At 38.5% G+C, this 19549-nt stretch overlaps 3 protein-coding genes and 1 pseudogene across 4 annotated transcripts; 1 reads left to right on the top strand and 3 right to left on the bottom strand.

Annotated features, from left to right (window-relative positions):
- The first annotated feature begins 601 nt into the window (after positions 1-601).
- On the top strand, positions 602-6106 carry LOC140923274 (tubulin alpha-1C chain-like). Of its 2 annotated transcripts, none has more exons than XM_073373362.1 (4): positions 602-689; positions 1309-1528; positions 3186-3334; positions 4222-6106. In XM_073373362.1, exons 2-4 carry the CDS (start codon positions 1411-1413, stop codon positions 5185-5187), a joined length of 1233 nt encoding a protein of 410 aa, XP_073229463.1. In that variant the 5' UTR covers positions 602-689; positions 1309-1410; the 3' UTR covers positions 5188-6106. The 2 variants fall into 2 exon arrangements, with proteins under 2 accessions (XP_073229463.1, XP_073229462.1); XM_073373361.1 differs by lacking the exon at positions 602-689 and adding an exon at positions 784-901.
- Positions 6107-6358: 252 nt separating this feature from the next.
- On the bottom strand, positions 6359-11012 carry LOC140923596 (uncharacterized). Its single transcript, XM_073373669.1, has 5 exons — positions 10507-11012; positions 10114-10231; positions 9594-9999; positions 8097-8410; positions 6359-7985 (listed from the first exon to the last, which is right to left on the bottom strand). The coding sequence occupies exons 2-5, from the start codon at positions 10195-10197 to the stop codon at positions 6546-6548; spliced, it is 2244 nt and encodes a 747-aa protein (XP_073229770.1). The 5' UTR covers positions 10198-10231; positions 10507-11012; the 3' UTR covers positions 6359-6545.
- A 2172-nt stretch (positions 11013-13184) lies between these two features.
- Positions 13185-18096, bottom strand: LOC140922394 (uncharacterized). The gene is made up of 5 exons (XM_073372383.1): positions 18038-18096; positions 17870-17935; positions 17701-17762; positions 15005-15069; positions 13185-13309 (listed from the first exon to the last, which is right to left on the bottom strand). Exons 1-5 carry the CDS (start codon positions 18094-18096, stop codon positions 13223-13225), a joined length of 339 nt encoding a protein of 112 aa, XP_073228484.1. The 3' UTR covers positions 13185-13222.
- A 665-nt stretch (positions 18097-18761) lies between these two features.
- Positions 18762-19549, bottom strand: part of LOC140922395 (uncharacterized) — a 1485-nt pseudogene continuing 697 nt past the window's right edge.

Consider the following 19549-nt stretch of genomic DNA (forward strand, 5'->3'; position numbering starts at 1 on the left):
TAAACTAGGTCAAAACGAGACAATCAGAGCATTGGTGAGCGCTGTTGACTCGGCAAAGGGGTCAACTTTTTTTCTCATATAACCGCTCGCTAAAGTTGACTCGGCTGGACGGACGACCCTTCTATCCGGAACAAATTTTCTCCATACGAACGGGGCCTCAGTATAAAAAACATGTCCATAATTTTCGAGGCGTGGATATGAGGAGAGGTAGATGAAGAAACGAGGCTTTCATAGACGGGCCACGTTCCAAGACTAGACTAACTAGAGGAAAAAATACCAAACGGCGTTTGGAAATATTTCTCTAAGTATGCCAACTAAGTATCCTTGAAATTAATCATCCTTTATTCCACTACATTTTATTATAAGTGTTTTTAAAAGTTTCTATGTTTCTTTTATATTATAAAGGATACACACACACGCAGACATTGCTTTTTGGATTCAAATTGATCGCTGGTTTTATTGAATTAATACTTTGTGTAAACACCCCAAATGAGTGACGTCAGCATACTAAAACCATGTGATAAGGAAACTTAAGATGATTGGCTGCTAATCAGGTGACGTAGTCTTGTGTCGAGTACGTACAAAAGAGCGGGCTTTTTCAGTCGTCATCTAAAACGGAAAAAACTCTATAGCGCAAAAGATAACTTTTTCGGATTTTTTCCTTCAAAAACTTGTAGAGAAACTAACTGGTAAGCCTATTGGGATAATTAGGATTAGCGGTAGCTCCAATTATAGTAATCTTGTAATTAGTGTTATTGTTCTAATTGACTAATTAGTTAGCGAAGCAGTTCCACCAGTAAAAGAGTAACTTGGCGTGTAACTTCTGTACATCGCAGAACTTTTTTGACCGTTTATAAGCTTAAAAAACCTGTAACGTTTTGGTCGACTTCAGTTCAAAATGGTATGTGTTAGGCCTTTATAATTTCTGTAAGGTACTTTTAATGTAAACCAGTTTTGAAAATGGCCATTATTTGTTTAAATGTTTGTACAAAAAGCAATGGAAATTTCGTTAATGCGAATGGATTCTCAGTACGTTGCTTGAGCCTAAGCCGTTTGAAAATATTTGTCTAGTCAAGCTCAAGCGTATTCAAATATGAAAAATAAACTCAAAAAGTTGGGACAGAGAAGCATTTTTTTTTTTCATTTCAACCTTATATAACAATTCTCTGAATCAAATCGACTTCTGTGTTTAGCGTAGATATGTGACTCCACTCAGTTCTCGTTTTCTATGTTTGTTCAGTTTTTAAACTGGGGATGGAAATAAGTTTAAAAATAAGCTTATTTTAATTTAATTTTTTTTTGTTTAAGCGAGAGTGTATTTCATTGCACATTGGCCAAGCTGGAGTTCAGATCGGTAATGCTTGTTGGGAGTTGTATTGCCTTGAACATGGCATTTTGGCAAATGGACACATGAACGTTGGTGTAACTGAAGGTCAAGATGACTCGTTTACCACATTTTTCAACGAGTCTGTCGCTGGAAAGTATGTTCCGCGATCAATTTTTGTCGACTTGGAGCCGACAGTTGTTGGTAAGTACTAAAAGTGTAGACTGATACAGGCCCAGTTCCTGAAAGGCCGATTAGCACTAATCAATTTTGAAAAAGATTAAAATTGTGTACCGTAATTGTATTCTACCTTCCTATGCATGGCTTAGGGTGACATTTTGAGTTATCATTACTGTATTTTGTAGTAAAAGCTCAATAGTATTTTGTAACCTCGAGTTGCATGTTCCTAGACGAGAAATCCTTGCTTGACTTGGGTTAAAGTTAACCATCTTTCGAGGAACCAGGCCTGGGGCGTCTTTTAATTTTAGTGGTCCAAGCGGGGCCGTTTAATAGATAGGAGGCGTTTATTCTCAAAACTGTAACAAACTCTACAAAACTAATATGCATTTCGTCGAAAATTTCAAGTAATATATCAAACATGAGATGCAGTGTTTCATCACCAGATGAAACACCGAGAAGAGAGTTGAAAATACGACGCGCAGCGGAGTATTTTTGACGAACTTCGAGGTGTTTCATCTGGTGATGAAACACTGTGTCGAATGTTTGATATTTCTTCTCAAACAAAATCATTTTTGAAGGAGAAATTAAGGATGCAAATACTAAGCAGTGTTTCATCCGATTTCCAAACACTCATTAAACATTAATTTCCTTTGTATTTTCTTAATGAATTATTAATGAGTTTGAGAAGTAATATATCAAGTATGAGAGAGAGTTGAACATACGACGCGCAGCGGAGTATTTTTGACGAACTTCGAGGTGATTCATCAGGTGATGAAACACTGCCGCTCATGCTTGCTATTACTTCTCATACAAAATAGCTCAAAATGATTTTAGAAGGAGAAATTAAGCATGCAAAAATGAGCAGTTTTTCATCTGATTTCCAAACACTCATTAAACATTAATTTTCTTTGTATTTCCTTGATGAGTTTGCGAAGAGAGTTAATAAGTAGCGGAATATCCACCCCATCAATTGATACTTTCTAGGCCGTCTAGAGATCCATATGTCTCTTTCAAATCCCAACATCGACGTCAGAATCATTGCTCAGGGTTATTGTTTTGCCGTTGTTGGTCTATCATCGTCTTAAACTTGACATTGAACAAGATGAAATACGCAAACCATATTAATGCTGAATGAATTGAACGATTTTTCTCCTTTTTGGTAATTCCTAGTACTTTGGAGAAATTCTCATAGGCGTGCGGAGTCTAATCAATTTTTAACAGCATAGAGGGGGCGTTTATTAGTCAAAGAGGCGTTTATTTGGAAGTGGGCGCGTATTAGGTCATTTACGGTAGCTAATATAAGCTTAGTAAAATCTTCGGTGTTTTTGCTGATATATGGAAAAGAAGATTTTCTTTGGAAACAGTCTAGCAAACCACTTCCAGTACTGATCATGCTTAACAGGTATTACTTACTTTCACCATGTTAACCATTATTTTTTTAGTCTTGTTTCTTCCACTTTGGAATTTTTAATTACTGGATTTATAACCCCCCAAAGTTACTGTTCACCTTAAAGATTATTTTAGTGATAAAAAAGTTCTTTCCGACTTCAGCTTCAACTCCTACTCGGCGTGTGTCATGATTGATTAGGTTTTAAGAATGCCTTGTTAAGAGCAAAAAAAGTACTAAACAGTAAAAAGATTATAACAAGTTAACGATTCGCTTTGTCTGATCTATCCTTAGACGAAGCTCGCACGGGCGTCTACCGTGACCTGTACCATCCTGAACAGATGATCTGTGGCAAAGAGGATGCTGCTAATAATTATGCTCGAGGTCATTACACTGTCGGCAAGGAAATCATTGATTTGGTCATGGACAGGATTCGAAGGCTGGTCAGTAGTTTTTCAAAACTGCTGTATGGGTAGACGCCTTGTCTTCAGACTTCTGAGGCAGACATGGGTGGAGAAGGAATGGTAGTAAAATTGCCTCTGGAGAGATATTGATGAATAATTTAAAGGCCAAACAGTGTGATCCGGTCGGGCTCCACCCCAAATGAAATCATCAACAGATTTACTCCAGGGAAATTAATGAAAGATGAAAAATGAAAAACAAGATAGTTTTGGAAAAATTCCAAGAAACAAAAAGAAAACGATGGGGTCAAAAAAGGCAAAAAAAAAGCAACAAAAGAGGAGAGAAAAAAAATTAAAAGCTAGAAAAAAACAAAAACAAAAGAAATCAACCCCCCATCGGGCTAAACAGTTAAAATGAAAAAAAAAAAAAAAAAAAAAAACGCCCTGGAAATTTATATATCTGCTGGTGGTTTCATTTGCCCCTTCCTGAGATCAAACTTCACTATAAAATTATTTCTTTTCAAACAATAACTCAGATCTCCTTTGGCGATTAGCAGTCGTCGAGGATAATGATACGCTGTGTTATGTAGTGATTCACGATTGTGGGCAATACGTATTTTGTAGCAATTTTTATTTCTCTCTTCTGAGGAAGGGGGGCGTGTTTGTGCCGGTTGGGGTGGTTTGTTTTCATTTTATTTGCAACCGTCAATCAGACAAGACACTTGCAGCCTTTTTCTTGACGTCTACACTGCTATTCCTCATGTTCTGCCTCAGTTTAGTGGGTGTTGAAATTATCAAGATCTTGCTACCGTTTCTGGAAAGGTTGTGCCTTGCTATTGGGTAGACTACCAAACTTTCAACTAGCCTAGCCCCTGTATCTAGGCCAGGTGGGAGTTTTCTAGTCTACCCAAGGGTACTTTGCTCCTTAGGCAGACCAGTGTTCCGGTCTACAAGGATTTCTCCTGACCCATTCGTTTGGTGGTGGAACTGGATCCGGGTTTTCCTCCCTCCTTATTGAACGCCTGGGTATTGATTATGGCAAGAAGTCCAAGTTGGAGTTCTGTGTATATCCATCGCCTAGAGTCTCTACTGCTGTCGTGGAGCCGTACAACGCGGTGCTGACGACACATTCAACTCTTGAACACGCCGATTGCTCTTTCATGATGGATAACGAGGCCATTTACGATCTATGCCGCAAGAACTTAGACGTTGAACGACCCACCTACACGAATCTGAACCGTCTAATCAGCCAAGTAGTTTCCTCGATCACTGCTTCCCTTCGTTTTGACGGTGCCCTCAATGTCGATCTGACGGAGTTTCAGACTAACCTTGTACCGTACCCTAGAATTCACTACCCACTTGTATCCTACTCACCTATAATATCTGCTGAAAAAGCTTACCACGAGCAGTTAACAACGACCGAAATTACGAATCGGTGCTTTGAACCAACCAATCAGATGGTAAAATGTGATCCGCGACACGGACAGTACATGGCTTGTTGCTTGCTGTATAGAGGCGACGTTGTCCCCAAAGATGTGAACGCGGCGATTTGCGCCATTAAGTCGAAACGCACTGTCCAGTTTGTAGAGTGGTGCCCGACGGGTTTCAAGGTTGGTATAAATTACCAGCCCCCGACTACTGTCCCAGGAGGGGATCAGGCTAAGTTACTCCGTGCTCTCTGCATGCTCAGTAACAGTACAGCTATCTCTGAGGCGTGGGCGCGTTTAGATCACAAGTTTGATCTGATGTTCACCAAACGAGCTTTTGTCCATTGGTATGTGGGGGAGGGGATGGAGGAAGGAGAGTTCATTGAGGCCCGTGAGGACCTTGCCGCATTGGAAAAGGATTATGAAGAAGTGGAAGCCACAGCTTCGGATTACGATGATGAATACTGAGCTGAACTGTACCAAGATAAAAAACCAACGAGAACTATAATCCGTCCTATGGGTCGTTTCCTCTGCACAGAAACAGAAGAGTATACGGAAGAATGAACGAGGCCTCACTTCTCATAATATGATAAGTTTCAAGATCATTACAGTAGACTAATGACAACTCAATCACCAGTTAACTTTAAGTGTCAGCAAAAATAGTACCCTTAATTTGTGGCATTTTCTCGGCAACATTATATTCTCTTAAAAAACAACTGATAAACAACCTGATTGACTAACATCGCTCTTAGGAAGCGCCATTCTAAAAGCAAACCGAAGCTCTTGTTATGCTTATTTTTTCAGATTAAAAAAAGAACTGACTTTCCAGCCATTGAGTGCTTTATAGGGACGGTTGCATATAAGTGGCTGTGATTTTATAGCTGGTATATTTCCCATAAAAAAGAAGCAGCAACTCTAACCTCTTGATTTTTAATGAGAAGCCTTATACTCAACTGATCCATATTAAAGAGAATTTGGAGTCAAGTTAACGCCAAACGTCAGATTTAAGTTGAGAATTTCTCAAAAATGGAAAATGAGCAGATAAAACCTGCGCAAACTATTCAGTCTAATGGATAAAACTAGCGTGAAACTGACATCATGTTTTTTGTGGAAGTAATTTTAACAGTAAGCGTGGTAGAAATTGACGTTTGTCGTTTGCCGCTAAACGTGACTTTATTTCTCTCTATTTTTACTTTCCATGAATAAAGTGATTTCTTGTCAGTCGTTCTCAGTTTTGAAACCTATGTTGTCCGTTGTAAACGTTTATTTTGTACAAAGCTGTCGCCTAAAATCAGTCCTGTTCTTCAATAAAGATTCAGAGCAAGATCAATGAAATTTTTTTATTGTTTCTATACAAATACTGCGGATTTAAAAATCTTCTTAAAAGCCATGGGCCGAGTTGTTCGAAGGCCGATTAGCGCTTAACCCGCGGTTAAAATTAACCCGGGTTTCATTATCTTGTGTTCAAAAGCATTTTCTTGGATAATTTTCTGTGCTATTTTTAGAGCTTCCAATCATCAACTTGAAGACAAAAAGAATCAAAGCTGAAATGCTTTTTAAGCTTTCAAATCTTAATTCAAATTTCGCACTAACCCTGGGTTATCTTAACCCAGCTTTGAACAACTCGGCCATGAGGTTTGCAAGTCCTCGGGAAGGTTCTTATCAGGTAGCCCTGTCTTTTTTCCTAGACCTCAAAACCATTCCTTCATCATTCACCTGCGAACGCCTTTCACCCTTCAACTAGTATACTTTATATAAGTATTTATAGTTGGAATTTTTAATATTATGTAATTTTTTAATAGGGTTATTCAAGCATTCAGTTCTATTTAAGTTTCTGTTTTTTGTTCCTTTTCGGGAATCCACTGCTCAAAGCCTGATAGCATTTCGTCTCTTTCGAAAGCGCCTGTTTCAGATTCATGATGGCTACGTTTCCATTTTGTGCTATTAGTACGTTGAGGTTGACGAATGCTGTTTGTTTTTGATGAAGAGCGATCTACCGTGGGCACTGTAGACCCATCAAAGTTCCCCGAGATCGTCCCTATGTGTTGCTGAGGTAATGCTCCACGAATGGGAGATAATAAACCAGCCAATGGCTCGGCCTTATAGCTTAAATCATTTTCCTTGATGTCTGTATGAAAACTTGATATTGACTCCAAATTATTTCCGTCAGTTTTCTCACTTGGTGCATACGTATTGCAGGGTTCTAAGTTCTTGGGCTCTGTAGGGACTTCAATAGAAGATCTATAGCCATAATTAGTAAATGAACTTGCATAGTCACGTGGCTGTACTAAGTTAGGTTCCGTGGAAGGACAGTCTACCTTAGAGTCTACAGCGCGTTCTCTACTGCACGATTTTGTGTTATCATAGTTACCTAATTTCTGACTACCATTCTGATCATAGAACTCCTTATCTTTAAAATTTAAAGAGCATTTTAATCCAGATAAATAGCTGGTTTCGACGTCTGGAAAACAGGAACTAGCTTTGTCAGAATCTTGATAACAAAGAGTTGAATTTCCTTCATCAAATTCCCAAGCGTTTTTCTCAGATTTTTTCTCTGGAGGGATTTGAATGAATTGCGCATCGTAGCTGAAGTTTGAGGGAAAGAAGTGCACAACTTTTGCACTAGTCTTTCTTCTTGCATTCCCAACTTTGAGACTACTTTTGCGTGGTTTTGCCGCACCAAAAAGGTCTTCTCTGTTCTGGTAATTGCCTGGTTTATCCATACACGACAGCTGTCTTAAATCTGAATCAGAGAAAGTCAGTCGGTTGAGTTTTCGACCTTTCATTTTCGTTGTCATTTGATCACGGTGAGGATCGAACACCAACCCGGGATTAGATTCCAAGTCAATGTTTAGAAAACTTTTGGAATAACCCGGAGGGAATTCTTGAAGTTCAATCACTTGACGTTTCCTGGGACGAAGTTTAAGCGCACACTCGACAATCGCCCCCTCCGCATCTAATGAGTCACGTGACCACCTGCAGTAACGATCTACGAATTTTCCTTCAGAATCGGTTGTGCTTCCGTAACCGAGATAAGTGCTCGATGATCGGTTTTTGTTCAGGAAAGCACCAACGCTCGTCCACTCAGGGTCATACATACTGTGAAGTGAATTTCGATTCTGAGTGTTTTTCAGTGGCCTGTAGCGATACCCCGCTGCTCCTTTATGCGTGTTAAGGCTTCCCTGGGATCCTTTAAACAAATTCGTAACTTTGCTCTTGGCTTGATTTAGTTTGCCAGGTGGATGCGGGTTGGAATTCCGTGTATACTAAGTGTAAAAAGAATGACGAAATCTTTAGAATAAAATAAAAAATATATAGTTGTGAGGGAGGCATGTGTCAGCCTCCCCGCTATAAAATAACGCAACTTTGTCATTTACCTGTGAAGTGTACTCCCCTAAGTTGGGACGGTGGTAGCTGCCATTGGATGCCATGGTAACGCACACTTTATGAGGGTTCTCCTTGTATGTCAAAGTCGTGGTCGTTGCGCTGTTATTAACATAGCATTTTCCACACATTCCTCCTTTAGAGCGTGCTATAGGGCAATTAAAATGTGCATTTCGATGCCGTCTCCAAAGACATTCGCACGGCGCGTGAATGCAAAGGACCACCAGGACCAATAAAACGACAAATCCAGAAGCAATTGCTACGTACCATCGCGGACTTTTGTCCTTTTCCGAAGAAAGTTCTACAGCTGTTGGAAGATATGACATAGGATTAACGCCTCTATTTTACCATTTCTACATCTACTTACTTACTCTCACGCTTTAACGCTTTCGCGTCGAGAAAAGATTAACAAAAATCAAAAAGAAAAGAAAAGAAAAAAAGAATATAAGATAAACTTAAGAATTATAGCTACGGCAATTACAAAAACTTTCATCACTTTCTGCTCTAATCGTAGAGGGGATTAACTTCCAATCCTTATAGTTAAAAAGATAATAGTCATTGTGAGTGCAGGGTCTAATGCTGTCGATTGGCGTATATTACTTGCGATTACTTTTGCTAAAGGATTGCCAAGCGCATTAAGGGGAGTGGCCAGCAGTTCGGAGTATCTTTATAATTTACAATTTTTATATCTGATTTATTCAAATTTTGCCCGCCACTTTTTAAAACATTACCAAACGTTACCAGAGATAATATGGGGATGTGTTTTACATTGTCCAATTTAAACTGAGAAAGGCTTAAATCTTCCCAGCTTGGAAACAGAAATTCTGGTAAAGTGGTAAAGAACGCAGTATACAATATCCTCATGTTGTCTAGAAAGCACCGTTAAGGTGGTTTAGACACCAAGTAAAGCCCATGTCCTAATGAAAATAGTCAGAAAGCCTACACACTTTGAATGTGCAGATAAATCATAGGTGGGTTTTGCCACAAGCCGCCCAAACAATTAAACAATTTTTGGTAGGAATTCTGAAAAAAATAACAGTCATATACGCACGAAATTTTTTTTCTTATAGAAGAAAGCAGTTTTCTTTTTCCTGCAGATGCTCTACTGATTTCCGCAAAACGTACTTCTCGATCATGTTTTTCCTAATTTCAAATTTAGGCATTTATTTTTATCGATCACCTGCCGTTCATTGCCTCATATGTTTTGCATATAAAGGAAACAAAAATACGGTAGACAGCAGAGGATATTTATACGAATACTGTGCCAACGACATCCGTTTTGATGATTACTTTCACGCGGACTTTCCAGCGTCGGTGTATTTCAAAACACTAAATTTTAAAATATTCTCTTCTTTTCCGCGAAGACTATCGCAGTTTAAGTTCTTATGATTTTCCGATTGGTTCCTAGGTAGCCGGATTTCTTTTCGTTGTGTTTCCTGGAAGATCAAAGTGTTAACACGATGAAAATTGCGATCTGAATTATTACTTACCATAAGAATTCAATCGTTCCTTGGGGATAACGTCTCGAAAGACGAAGTCTTTATGCGTGGTCTGGTCCGCAGTCTTCGGCTGTAGTTGTTGAACAGATGTTTTCCGTTTTTGATGTCGTAAGAAATGATTTCGCTTCTCTGTTGCCTTCTGATAAATAGGGAAGTTCAAACTTTGTGGCAATTGTCCATCTAATTTTTTAACAGGTTTGAAAAATTTTGCCAGTAAATGCTGCGATGTTCCTGCTGTTAGTAGTAGCGATTCATGAATATTTTCACGCTGGTTGTTTGAATCAAGGCGTTTTTTTTCGTTTTCATGAAAAAGCCATTTGCCGTTGTAGCTGAACGCAAACTGTGTTTTTAACTCGCTATATTTAGGTTGGCTGCCAAAGGCTAGGAAAGAATCAATCTATAAAGAGATAAACATTAAAATTAAATTTATAAGTAAGGAATTCCTTAGTTTCGGAATAATACGAAAAGAATATTAAAATCCTAAGTAACTTGTAGTGTGAAGGTCACTTACCCAAAATTGAAGTAAATAACATAGTAAAATGCCTTTAAAAAACTGACAATTTGGGGGAAAAGTCCAAAAGAGAACTACAGCCATCACAGGAAGAGAGAAATGTTAATTAAACTTGCGTCTTGTAGAGATAAAAGAAGGAAACATAAATATATTAGTATAGAGCCTACGCTTTTGACTCTAGTAGATTGCGACATAACTCACTGTAGAATAATATTAAAATTCATCAATGCCAAAATATATGTAAAATATACCCGAAGATGCACATTGAAAAGCTGTGAGGAAAAAATAACCGAAAGAATTGTAGAAAGAATCTATAAAACACCAACAAATATAAAAATAGCGATCTATTCAACTAAAATCACACACATTCGAATGGCTTAGATTGTCACTTACAGTTCAGCCTCGAACTCATTTTTAAAAAGTCATTGGTAGCTGTTTTGAAACAGGAGCTTTTTTTCGATTTTGTTTGTTTTGATGTTTGCGCATGGGAATACGAAGAAGGATCACTCCATATGGGAAGCTAAAAATGTTAATCCACGGTCGAGTAATTATACAGTGCCAGTTTATTGGCTAAAAGCTGGGAATAGTGTCAAATTAACAATAAATCCAAAGGAGTACAAAAGATAATCTTTGCTTTGACAAGCTCTAAATTTTTAATGCGTTTCTATTCTTTGCTGGTCAAAAAAGTGAATATCGACTTTTTTCTTTTCAAATCGACGTGCGTGTAGACTACGCCTTAGTGATTTGGCAAATAACAAACACGGAATTTCCAATTAAGGGAATTGTATTTTGATTTCTTGCAATAAACGGTTCTTGGCACCTGTGAGTATATCTTCTTTCTGTCGCTCTGCGAAACAGGATGAAAAGGTGGTCTTCAGTGTAATTAATAATTTGATAGAAATGTGGTTAAAAATCAGCCAGTTGATGTTTGTGGGTTGTTACCAGTTATGAATTTGTAGAGGTCAAACACCTCGTATAATGCTTTATTCCTTAATTGTCAACTGACTGAATCCCAAATCATCGGAATGATATCGGTGCGATAATTCTAAAAAAAGGTCTACCTTGAGTGCATGTGTACAACACGCAAATATCGTATGTGCTAAGAACACATATTGGGAAGGTTTGGAGTAACACGTTACTGCCCCCAACACAGGTCATTTATTAAAATATGCTAGACTTATGCGGGAGACACGCATTTTTTTGGAACGAAGTTGTAAGGGTAAAAAAAGTGAATAAACATTTTATCGACATAAGTGGCTGATATCTAAAGAAAATACCTAAAAAAATGACTAGTCTTGGAGATGAATTCTCCTAGCGATTTGATTTCATTTGAAATTGTAAGAAAAGGAGGGGAATTGCTCTGGCCGATTGTGAGAAAGAAGACTGAATTTGAATAGCCTACGTTCAGCCGTTTTTGTTACCTTTTTTTGTATGCCATTTGGTCCACGCCTACAAATTTATCAAAATTTGTTTTTAAATTTTCTATTTAAACACCGCTCGATAACTTTTTTACGAAGAACTTGACAATTTCGAGACTAATCATCGATTTATATCGCCTGCAAGTTTCAAGGGTATTGAAAACAAGGAGCAACTGAGGCTTCCTATGTCACCGTTTCGCCCACAGATTTCGTTTTTACAAGAGAGCGTCCTCAATAACACACTAGTCTATTTGACACTTTCACTTCTAATAGAAGCCAAACGAAAAAAAAAATTCACAAAAATACCAATTTTTTTGTAAATCCAGAGAAGTTAATAGAATTACACAAACGTTATGCCCAAGAGAGAGCAGTGGAGGTCATGAAACAGGGAAGGAAGTTACACTCAGGGAATGAAAGGATGAGGTACAGGTAGCCCAATTAAATTTTAATGGAGTCGAAACCAATTGTGGAATTGTACAGATGAACAGTTACGACTTTTAGATTTCGAACAACACCAATTTGCCGTCCGTCCTCTTTGAATGGTCCTCTTGGATGGAGGGACGGTTTCCTTATTGAGATCAAAATTATAGTATTCTTTACGGTTTTTTCAAGCCCTAGTCAGGTTCTGGGGTGGAGGGAATAATTAGGGTTTTCGTAGCAGTATGACTAAAAAATAATTAGCAGCCAAAACGTAAATAGTCCTCATATTTTTGAACTTCAAATGTTTTTTATGCATAAACATTTTATAGACGTGAATGCTCCTTAACTAGTGTTAAATGTCAGTTAAAGACAGTCTCCTTTCAAGAATCATATCAGAAATACTTGAAAATGATTATTTAAATAAGTTTTTTTGTTACTTCCTTTATGTTACATCGAGTTATTAGCCTTTCTGGCTACTCTACAATTTGTGTGAAAATAAAGTTCATGTAAGTATTTACAGTTAAAACGACTATCAATGTCAATATCACCATTTAAAAAATAAAAATGAAGCTCAAATCAACATGTTCACCAGGTTTGTTGTTGTCATTATATCTTTCAGTAGTGTGCCAGTTCAAGCCACCTTATATTAGGTGCTTATTAGCAAGCAGTTCAGATAGTTCTTCCAGATTCTTGTATGTCAGATAGTGGGGTTAAAAGTGTGTAGCCGTCTAAGAGAATTGTACTTATTTGGCATCTTTGGCAGCTAGAAGTTACCCTTTAGCAGATTAGGAAACATCAAATTTTAAAAGAACAGAACAACCACATTAATTTTCTTTCAGACCACTTTGTATGAAATTACGTTCACAGCCTGTGGCGGTGGCAATAGGAAAAGGAAACTTATTGCACCCCCCTTTCCCACCCCTTACAGATGTCCTTTTCATGATATTGTATCCTGGCAAGCGAATACAAGAGTGAAACGAAAAGACATTTTATCATGACTTAACAATGACACCAAAATCAAATTTTGCAAAATATCTTGACAGGGAAAGTCTCAAGGACTTGATATCTCCAGTTTTGATAATTTAATCCTTAGTGGTATATGTCATTTCAAGTAAGAGGAAAACCAGGAAAATTACTAGAAAGTGACAGCATCCATTGTTGGTAAATGCAAGGCAGGTATGTCCAATGGAAGCCTTTCAAGGCTTTTCAAATCAAAATAAACAGATAACAACAAAATTTTATATACATTTTATTTCACAGTTTAGTGACATTTAGGATTCCATTTTGACAGCACTCCCTGCATGACGTTTGTTGTGTTTTTTTGCAAACCTCTGGTTTCGAAGGAATTTTGGATCAACCTGAAATGAAAAAAAAAAAAAAAAAAGAAAATGTCAAGCCAAAGGGAATGTGTCTATTTTTCCATTACCGTGGTTGATGTGCAACAGCTTAGATATTCAGAATCTAACATAAGTATCACTGTTTCTCCTAAGGTAGCCTGCAGTGCAGGCGTATTTTGGGTGGGCAAAACCTTGTTCGTGTTCATAATAATCTTTGACTTTATGACAGTGGAAGATTGGGGAGAGTAGAAATAGTAACTCTTACGGCAGGTGCGAGGGCGAAAGAAGGAAAGGGGGATGGGGAAGGGGAGGGGAGAAAAAAAAAATACACCTGCCAAATATCATTGTTCTTTTGGGAAACTCCGTACGCTGGCAAACGGAGCTCCTGATTGGTGCAGCATAGGGAAGTAGATTGATATCTGTCAATTAACTGTAAGTCTATATTGTTTACTCCATTTTCGTCAGTCTGTTGGAATTGGAGTGGCTGGGAATGCCGCTTGTATTACGCAATGAGAAAGTCAAAGCGATTTCTACACTGGTCATCAGGACAAGATTTGCTCACAGCACTAAAACCTACACCACTTTTACCTCATGCCAAAATGCTGCTTGATCCCATACGTTTTTTTTCTGGCGAGTAGATTATGCTCTAGAGGGTTCTATGTTTTGACTGAGCAAATGTGATTTTAGCCGCTTGTTTCACACTGACAGGTCATGACACGCTTATTGATTTTCTGTGTTTTTTGAATTTCTGGTCTTCATGATTTGCCCTCTGATACAAGAGCCTTTTCTTTGACCTCTTTTGAAGTGTAAAGCTCTTTTTGTCGCTAAATAAGGCTGTTAGGTTCTTTATTTTTGTCCAAAGTGCCTCAGGATCTGAATAACTAAGCGATTTTCTTTCTAGGCCGAGAATGTGATGTTTTCCTGCAATGTTGTATCACGCTGGGTCCAGCTCGTTAGTTTTTAAAATTGTTTGCAGGATGTTAAACTCTCACGGATAGCGAGAGAGAGATGAATTTAGAAGAATGAATTGCAACTTAAACTAAAGCTTCATCAGCTGTGGAGAATTGCATTGTGAGTCAGTCAAGATGAAAACAATGATAAACTCCAGCTTGTTTTTGTTAAGACAATGCGAGTCTTTGGACTGGAGCGAGTGTTTGGTTTTGTCGGCTACTCATTTCTGGAAGAGCGGTCACGCGCGTCTAATTAGGGGGTGTTTCTCATTTTCACAGTGTTTTCGGGAAGGCATTTTCTCTTCTCTCTCCCTGCCCCCTCCCCGCTCCCTTTGACTTGCCCCATCTCCTCCTCTCTTTGGGAACTTTCAACATGGTGCTTTCGTGAGCAAATTGCGCGCTAAAAGAAAACGCCTGCACTGCAGGCTACTCCTAAGGTAAAGTTGTTTTTTTTCACACTCAAGTTTCTTAGTGTTCGGGGTGTTGTCAGCTTTACAGGTCAACAACAATTCCAGAATGGGACAAGAAAGATGAAAAAAGAGGGGAGGAGAGAAAGTGAAGGGTGCAAGTCAAGGAGGCAGTGTCACTTTAAAACCCAAAAACTGCCTTCAAATTTTACCTTCTGCAAATGCCCATCAACACTTGATAGAAGATAACAGCTACTACACACCTGCCCTCTGGGCACATATACAAGGGCATTTCATGTTCCTGCTATCAACCAGGTAATTCAAACACTTTTCACTTATACCATGTAGAGACACCTTACCCCTTTCAATGATGGGTGACGTTCCTTCTTTGGTTTTTTGATACCATTCCTATGCCACTTGTGGCCTGTAAATTAAAGTCAAATTCAAACAGGTCAAGTGAATTACTAGCTATCGGACTATTTTTGTCACATAAACCTTGCTTGCCAACAGCAGGGGTCACTAGCAAAGCAAGTACAGAACAAGCATTAAAGTCCTCATTTCTACAGTGTATATGCAAAAATTAGCACAACCACAAGGATCAAAGTTTTCCTTTTTCTTGCCCTTATGTTTGTACTGCCTGAAATTCCTCTGTTTGTGATTGCAGCACAGGTGAAAACCACCTAAAACCACATAACAAGTCCCTACTACAGAGGAACCTTGATATAACAAACCTCCATATAAACAACAATTTTTTACCCCAGTAATAATTGTAAAACATATGGAAAAGAACCTTGATATAATGAAACCTTGTTATAGCAAACAAACTTTGCCAGTCCCTTGGCCCTTCTTTATATCAAGGTTCCATTGTACAGTGTAAGGAAGTAGGTGTGCATACCGTCAACAAACAGAATAAAATGCCATAAGCCCAGCATTAACCGGGGAGGGGAGAGAGATAAGTTATACGCAGAGGGTGCCTAAAAAGGAAACCTTCCTTAGGAAGAATTTGATAAGTTTCCGATTACCCAGCCAAGATGGCAGACATGTTTTTGAATTCTCCCTTGTCTCACGACAACAATCTGAGCTACTGCACTTGTGTGTTGCACTTTACTCCTCCCTCATTGCCGCTGAGGGGCGTTTTGCAACGAGGAACGTTTTCGACTCAGCGGCAGAAATTCCATACTGATGACGTAAATCAATGTTTTCATAATAAACCCGGTAGCCATGGGGTTCCAAATGCAAATTTGTTCAATTTTACGTTTCTACTGGTCGATTTTGGTAAAGTCTTGTGTTTATCTGTGAATGAGCTCCAGCAAAAATCAAATGCTACTTCTAGAGAATACTATATTCCACTAATATTGACTGTTTTGTTAAAGATTCATCATGTTTACATTTGACCTTTGCGGTCTTTGTCTTTTGTCTGTCATTTGTAAACAATAGCTAAAACAGTGAAACTACTCTGTCGACCAATAATATATTAGCCCTTCTGACCGGATTCCGGACAGATTTTGCTTCATCAGAATGGAATTTCTGTCACTGAGTCATAGACTATCCTCCTTGCGAAACTTCCTTCAACGACAATGAACAAGGAGAAACATCTGCCATTCGCAGGCTAAGAAAATAACGACAAACACACTGTCGCAAGGAACTTGAATAGAAATTGTCCATTCATGCATTATTCTAAAGGAAAAACAGTAATTTTTCTCATTTCTACTTTACATTTACTGCATAAATTGTCACACAATTAACATCATTTTAGGTTGAATAGTGTTTTAGTTTATAGTGTTTATAGTTGCAGTTATAGTTTTCCCTCAAAGTATTTACCCTAATACAGTGAAACCTCTATTAAGCAGACCCCCAGTTAAGAGGACACTCTCTCTTAAGCAGACACTAAGCCGGGTCCCGAAATTAACATTTTATAGTTTCCTTTATTATATAAACACCAATGAAATACCAAGTGAGCTTTTGCGCGAAAACTTGATATCATCACATGTGCAAATAACATGTTATCTTCACATGTGAAAATCTCAAAATTGCTATGGCTATGGCTTCATAATAAACCGAATGTTTCAGACCAAAAAACTCTTTAAGTAAAATGGTTTGGCATTTCATTGGTGTTTATATAATAAATAGAATATTACATGGTCGCTTGGAGGTACGAAATTTCTCTTCTCGTGTTGAAACAAATATTTCACTCGTTCACTGCGCTCACTCGTGAAATATTTTTCAACACTCGGAGAGAAATTTTGTATCTCCTAGCGACCATGTAATATCCTCTATTTATAATCAACCCCTTTTCAGCAGACACCTCTATTAAGCAGACACAGACACTTAAATAAATTGTATTTGCCTAATTTCTATTGCTAAAAACCTCTATCAAGCGGACACCGAACTAAATTGACAATAGTAGTGTTGGGTTATGTCCTTGAAATACATCCTGCAGTCAATTTTAACAAAGATAAATCAATACATTTAGCTGTCAAAAGTCTTGCACAAAGTACAGCACAGCTTCCTTAACTACATGGAACTTTACCGTAGCACAGAGCAGACTGAGCGGTAACCGTTGAATGTTAATCATTTACAAACATTGCACAATTTTTTGTAACCTCTATTAAGCAGACACCCTCTATTAAGCGGACACTTGGGAAGGTTCCGAATACAGGTTTCACTGTATTAAGAGCAAGTAGACAGACGCCATTCAGAATAACAACAAAAACCGTTTTGCAATTTACCTTAAGACGGAGAACGGTTGATTCAGCGAAAGGAAAATTAGAAGAGGCTACAGTTGCTTTCGGCAACGCCTCAAGAAACTCATACGTTTCTTTCCTGCCTAGCAACTTCCTGCGTGCATCCACAACTCGATGGTTGCACGCCGTACGTTCACCATTTCTTCATTGGGACTGTTTGTGGCACAAAAATAGTACCCTCATCTATACACTAAAACTACATAGTAAAAAAGGTATGCTCGTCAACAAAACGTTTACGAGGACTATTATTCTGCCATAAAGTAATAGGTAATATGTTCGTGCAAAAAGCTATACAAAAGACTTAAATTTACCTTGATTGTGATTTGTGTGATTCTTTGACTTCGCCATGCTTGAACAATCTCTAAACCCCCCTTTTGAAGTCAAAGAAAGAATTTGCAAGAGCAGTTAGACTCACCGATGACTAATTTCAATAACTATAAAACAGGAGACTCCGATGACAAACAGGCGGAAAGATATTACCTGGATTGATCTATAACGACAAGCGCTAAGATGGTTTGCAATGAAGAAGAGAAAGATGGAGTGGAGCTTTACCGCTAAGACACCTGGGAAGTTCAATTCCAGTCTTTCTCGGCAACCATTTGCGGCCCGTACAAATGCCTGTACTAGTTGTCTGTTCAACGTATTTACAGATGAACATGACATGTTTCCTGTGTTATTTTAGCAAAGCCGCTAAAACGCCTCAGCATTTACAAAGCGTCTTATCTATATTCTCCTATTTTGTGACTACAAGTTGCTGAGAAATATTACGAATAAATTTATTTTGCTATATTTATTTGAAAGCTAAGTTTTAGCCAAACTGAAGAGGTTTGAATAAACGAAACTTGTCTTAAGGCTAAAATAAAGACTAGTGCGTGAAAGACTATTCGTAAAACTCCGTACAATAGTTATGAGGATTATTTGAAAGCCGTGTACGTGACCGGTAGACCGCCAAACCGAAAGTTTGTCCGGTCAAATAGTCATCTTGGCCGGACATCATCCGTTGACCGGCCCTTATTTTGGGCCCTGTTTGATCGCTTCGTCAGGGGCACCCAACGTCAATTTTCGGAAAATATCTGTTCGGAAGACGATTTGAGATCTAGAATTTTCGGAACATTTTTTGTAAAATTTCTTGCTTGCCTACCTCTCCTAGGATTTTCGACATCTAAAAATTGGTGTAATTGCCCATTTTTAACGGATTTTTACCCTTAAAAGCTCACCTAGAATTTTCGGGAGCCTTTTTTCTGGCTGAAATTTTCGAAAAGGTAAGTTTTGATCCCTATGATTTTCGGATCTCGAGACTTTCAGCTAGGAAATCCGAACAGATAAAAATTTTTTAGGGGATTAAAATATGCCTATATCTACCGTTTAAATACTAAAATACGTTTAACAATGCTATGTTTAAGTGGTTTTGAACTATATTCTCGTTGGGTGCCCCTGCTTCGTGGTAAAGATACAACGAGCTCTTCTTCAGTTCTTTCAAAGCTTCTTCACCACAACGTTCCAGCTCTTGAACGCGCTGTAAATCTTCTTTGTGCTGCTTCATCTTGTATCTAGATCATTCTTTCAAGAGCAAAGTTCGTCTCTCTTGCTCTTCGGGCGATAACTTGATCGGCGTTCGTAATCTAGAACGTCTAACAACGCTGGGTTGAGTGGGGGCTCTGGATCCACAGGGTGCACGACTTCAGTTTCGAAAACGAAGCACTCGAAAACGAAGACCGAAGCACGAAGCACCCAAATCTCGAAAACGAAGCACCCAAAACTCGAAAACGAAGCACTCAAAACTCGAAAACGAAGACCCCTAAATCTCCAAAACGAAGCACCCAAAACTCGAAACCACTGTATGACGCAATCCGAATCAGGTGGAGGCAGTGGATGCGTCCGCACCTCCAAAGGTCCACAAAATCCATCCCAAGGTTTTATAAAAGCCTGCCAACTGTTTAACTGAACGTTTCTAGATGGGATATCCTGTATCAATTTCATTATTAGTCTCCCTATACTTGAAACATCTGACCTTAGTATGCATTTTTTCGGTACACATACATGTTTATGTAGAATTCAAAACTGTCCGTCAGCAGATTTTGGCGTATTCAAGTACGCAAGGGCAGTAACACAAAAGGTGTGAAACGAGGCTGAAAACGGAGTGTGAGGCTCGCGCGTATT

The sequence above is a fragment of the Porites lutea genome, chromosome 13 (assembly GCF_958299795.1).
Source record: "Porites lutea chromosome 13, jaPorLute2.1, whole genome shotgun sequence".
Taxonomy (NCBI): Eukaryota; Metazoa; Cnidaria; class Anthozoa; order Scleractinia; family Poritidae; genus Porites; species Porites lutea.

What these genes read in the sequence shown, in the direction of transcription:
- LOC140922394 (XM_073372383.1), bottom strand. Translation starts at nt 18,096, where the DNA reads ATGCTGAGGCGTTTTAGCGGCTTTGCTAAAATAACACAGGAAACATGT. An exon ending in GAAACATGTCATGTTCATCT is followed by an intron (nt 17,936 to 18,037) that starts GTAAATACGTTG and finishes TTAGCGGTAAAG; the next exon opens with CTCCACTCCATCTTTCTCTT. An exon ending in GTCACCCATCATTGAAAGGG is followed by an intron (nt 13,310 to 15,004) that starts GTAAGGTGTCTC and finishes TTTTCATTTCAG; the next exon opens with GTTGATCCAAAATTCCTTCG.
- LOC140923596 (XM_073373669.1), bottom strand. Translation starts at nt 10,197, where the DNA reads ATGGCTGTAGTTCTCTTTTGGACTTTTCCCCCAAATTGTCAGTTTTTT. An exon ending in GGAACGATTGAATTCTTATG is followed by an intron (nt 8,411 to 9,593) that starts GTAAGTAATAAT and finishes ATCTTCCAACAG; the next exon opens with CTGTAGAACTTTCTTCGGAA. An exon ending in TAGGGGAGTACACTTCACAG is followed by an intron (nt 7,986 to 8,096) that starts GTAAATGACAAA and finishes TTTTACACTTAG; the next exon opens with TATACACGGAATTCCAACCC.
- LOC140923274 (XM_073373361.1), top strand. An exon ending in CTTGGAGCCGACAGTTGTTG is followed by an intron (nt 1,529 to 3,185) that starts GTAAGTACTAAA and finishes ATCTATCCTTAG; the next exon opens with ACGAAGCTCGCACGGGCGTC. An exon ending in TGGACAGGATTCGAAGGCTG is followed by an intron (nt 3,335 to 4,221) that starts GTCAGTAGTTTT and finishes TTTGCTCCTTAG; the next exon opens with GCAGACCAGTGTTCCGGTCT.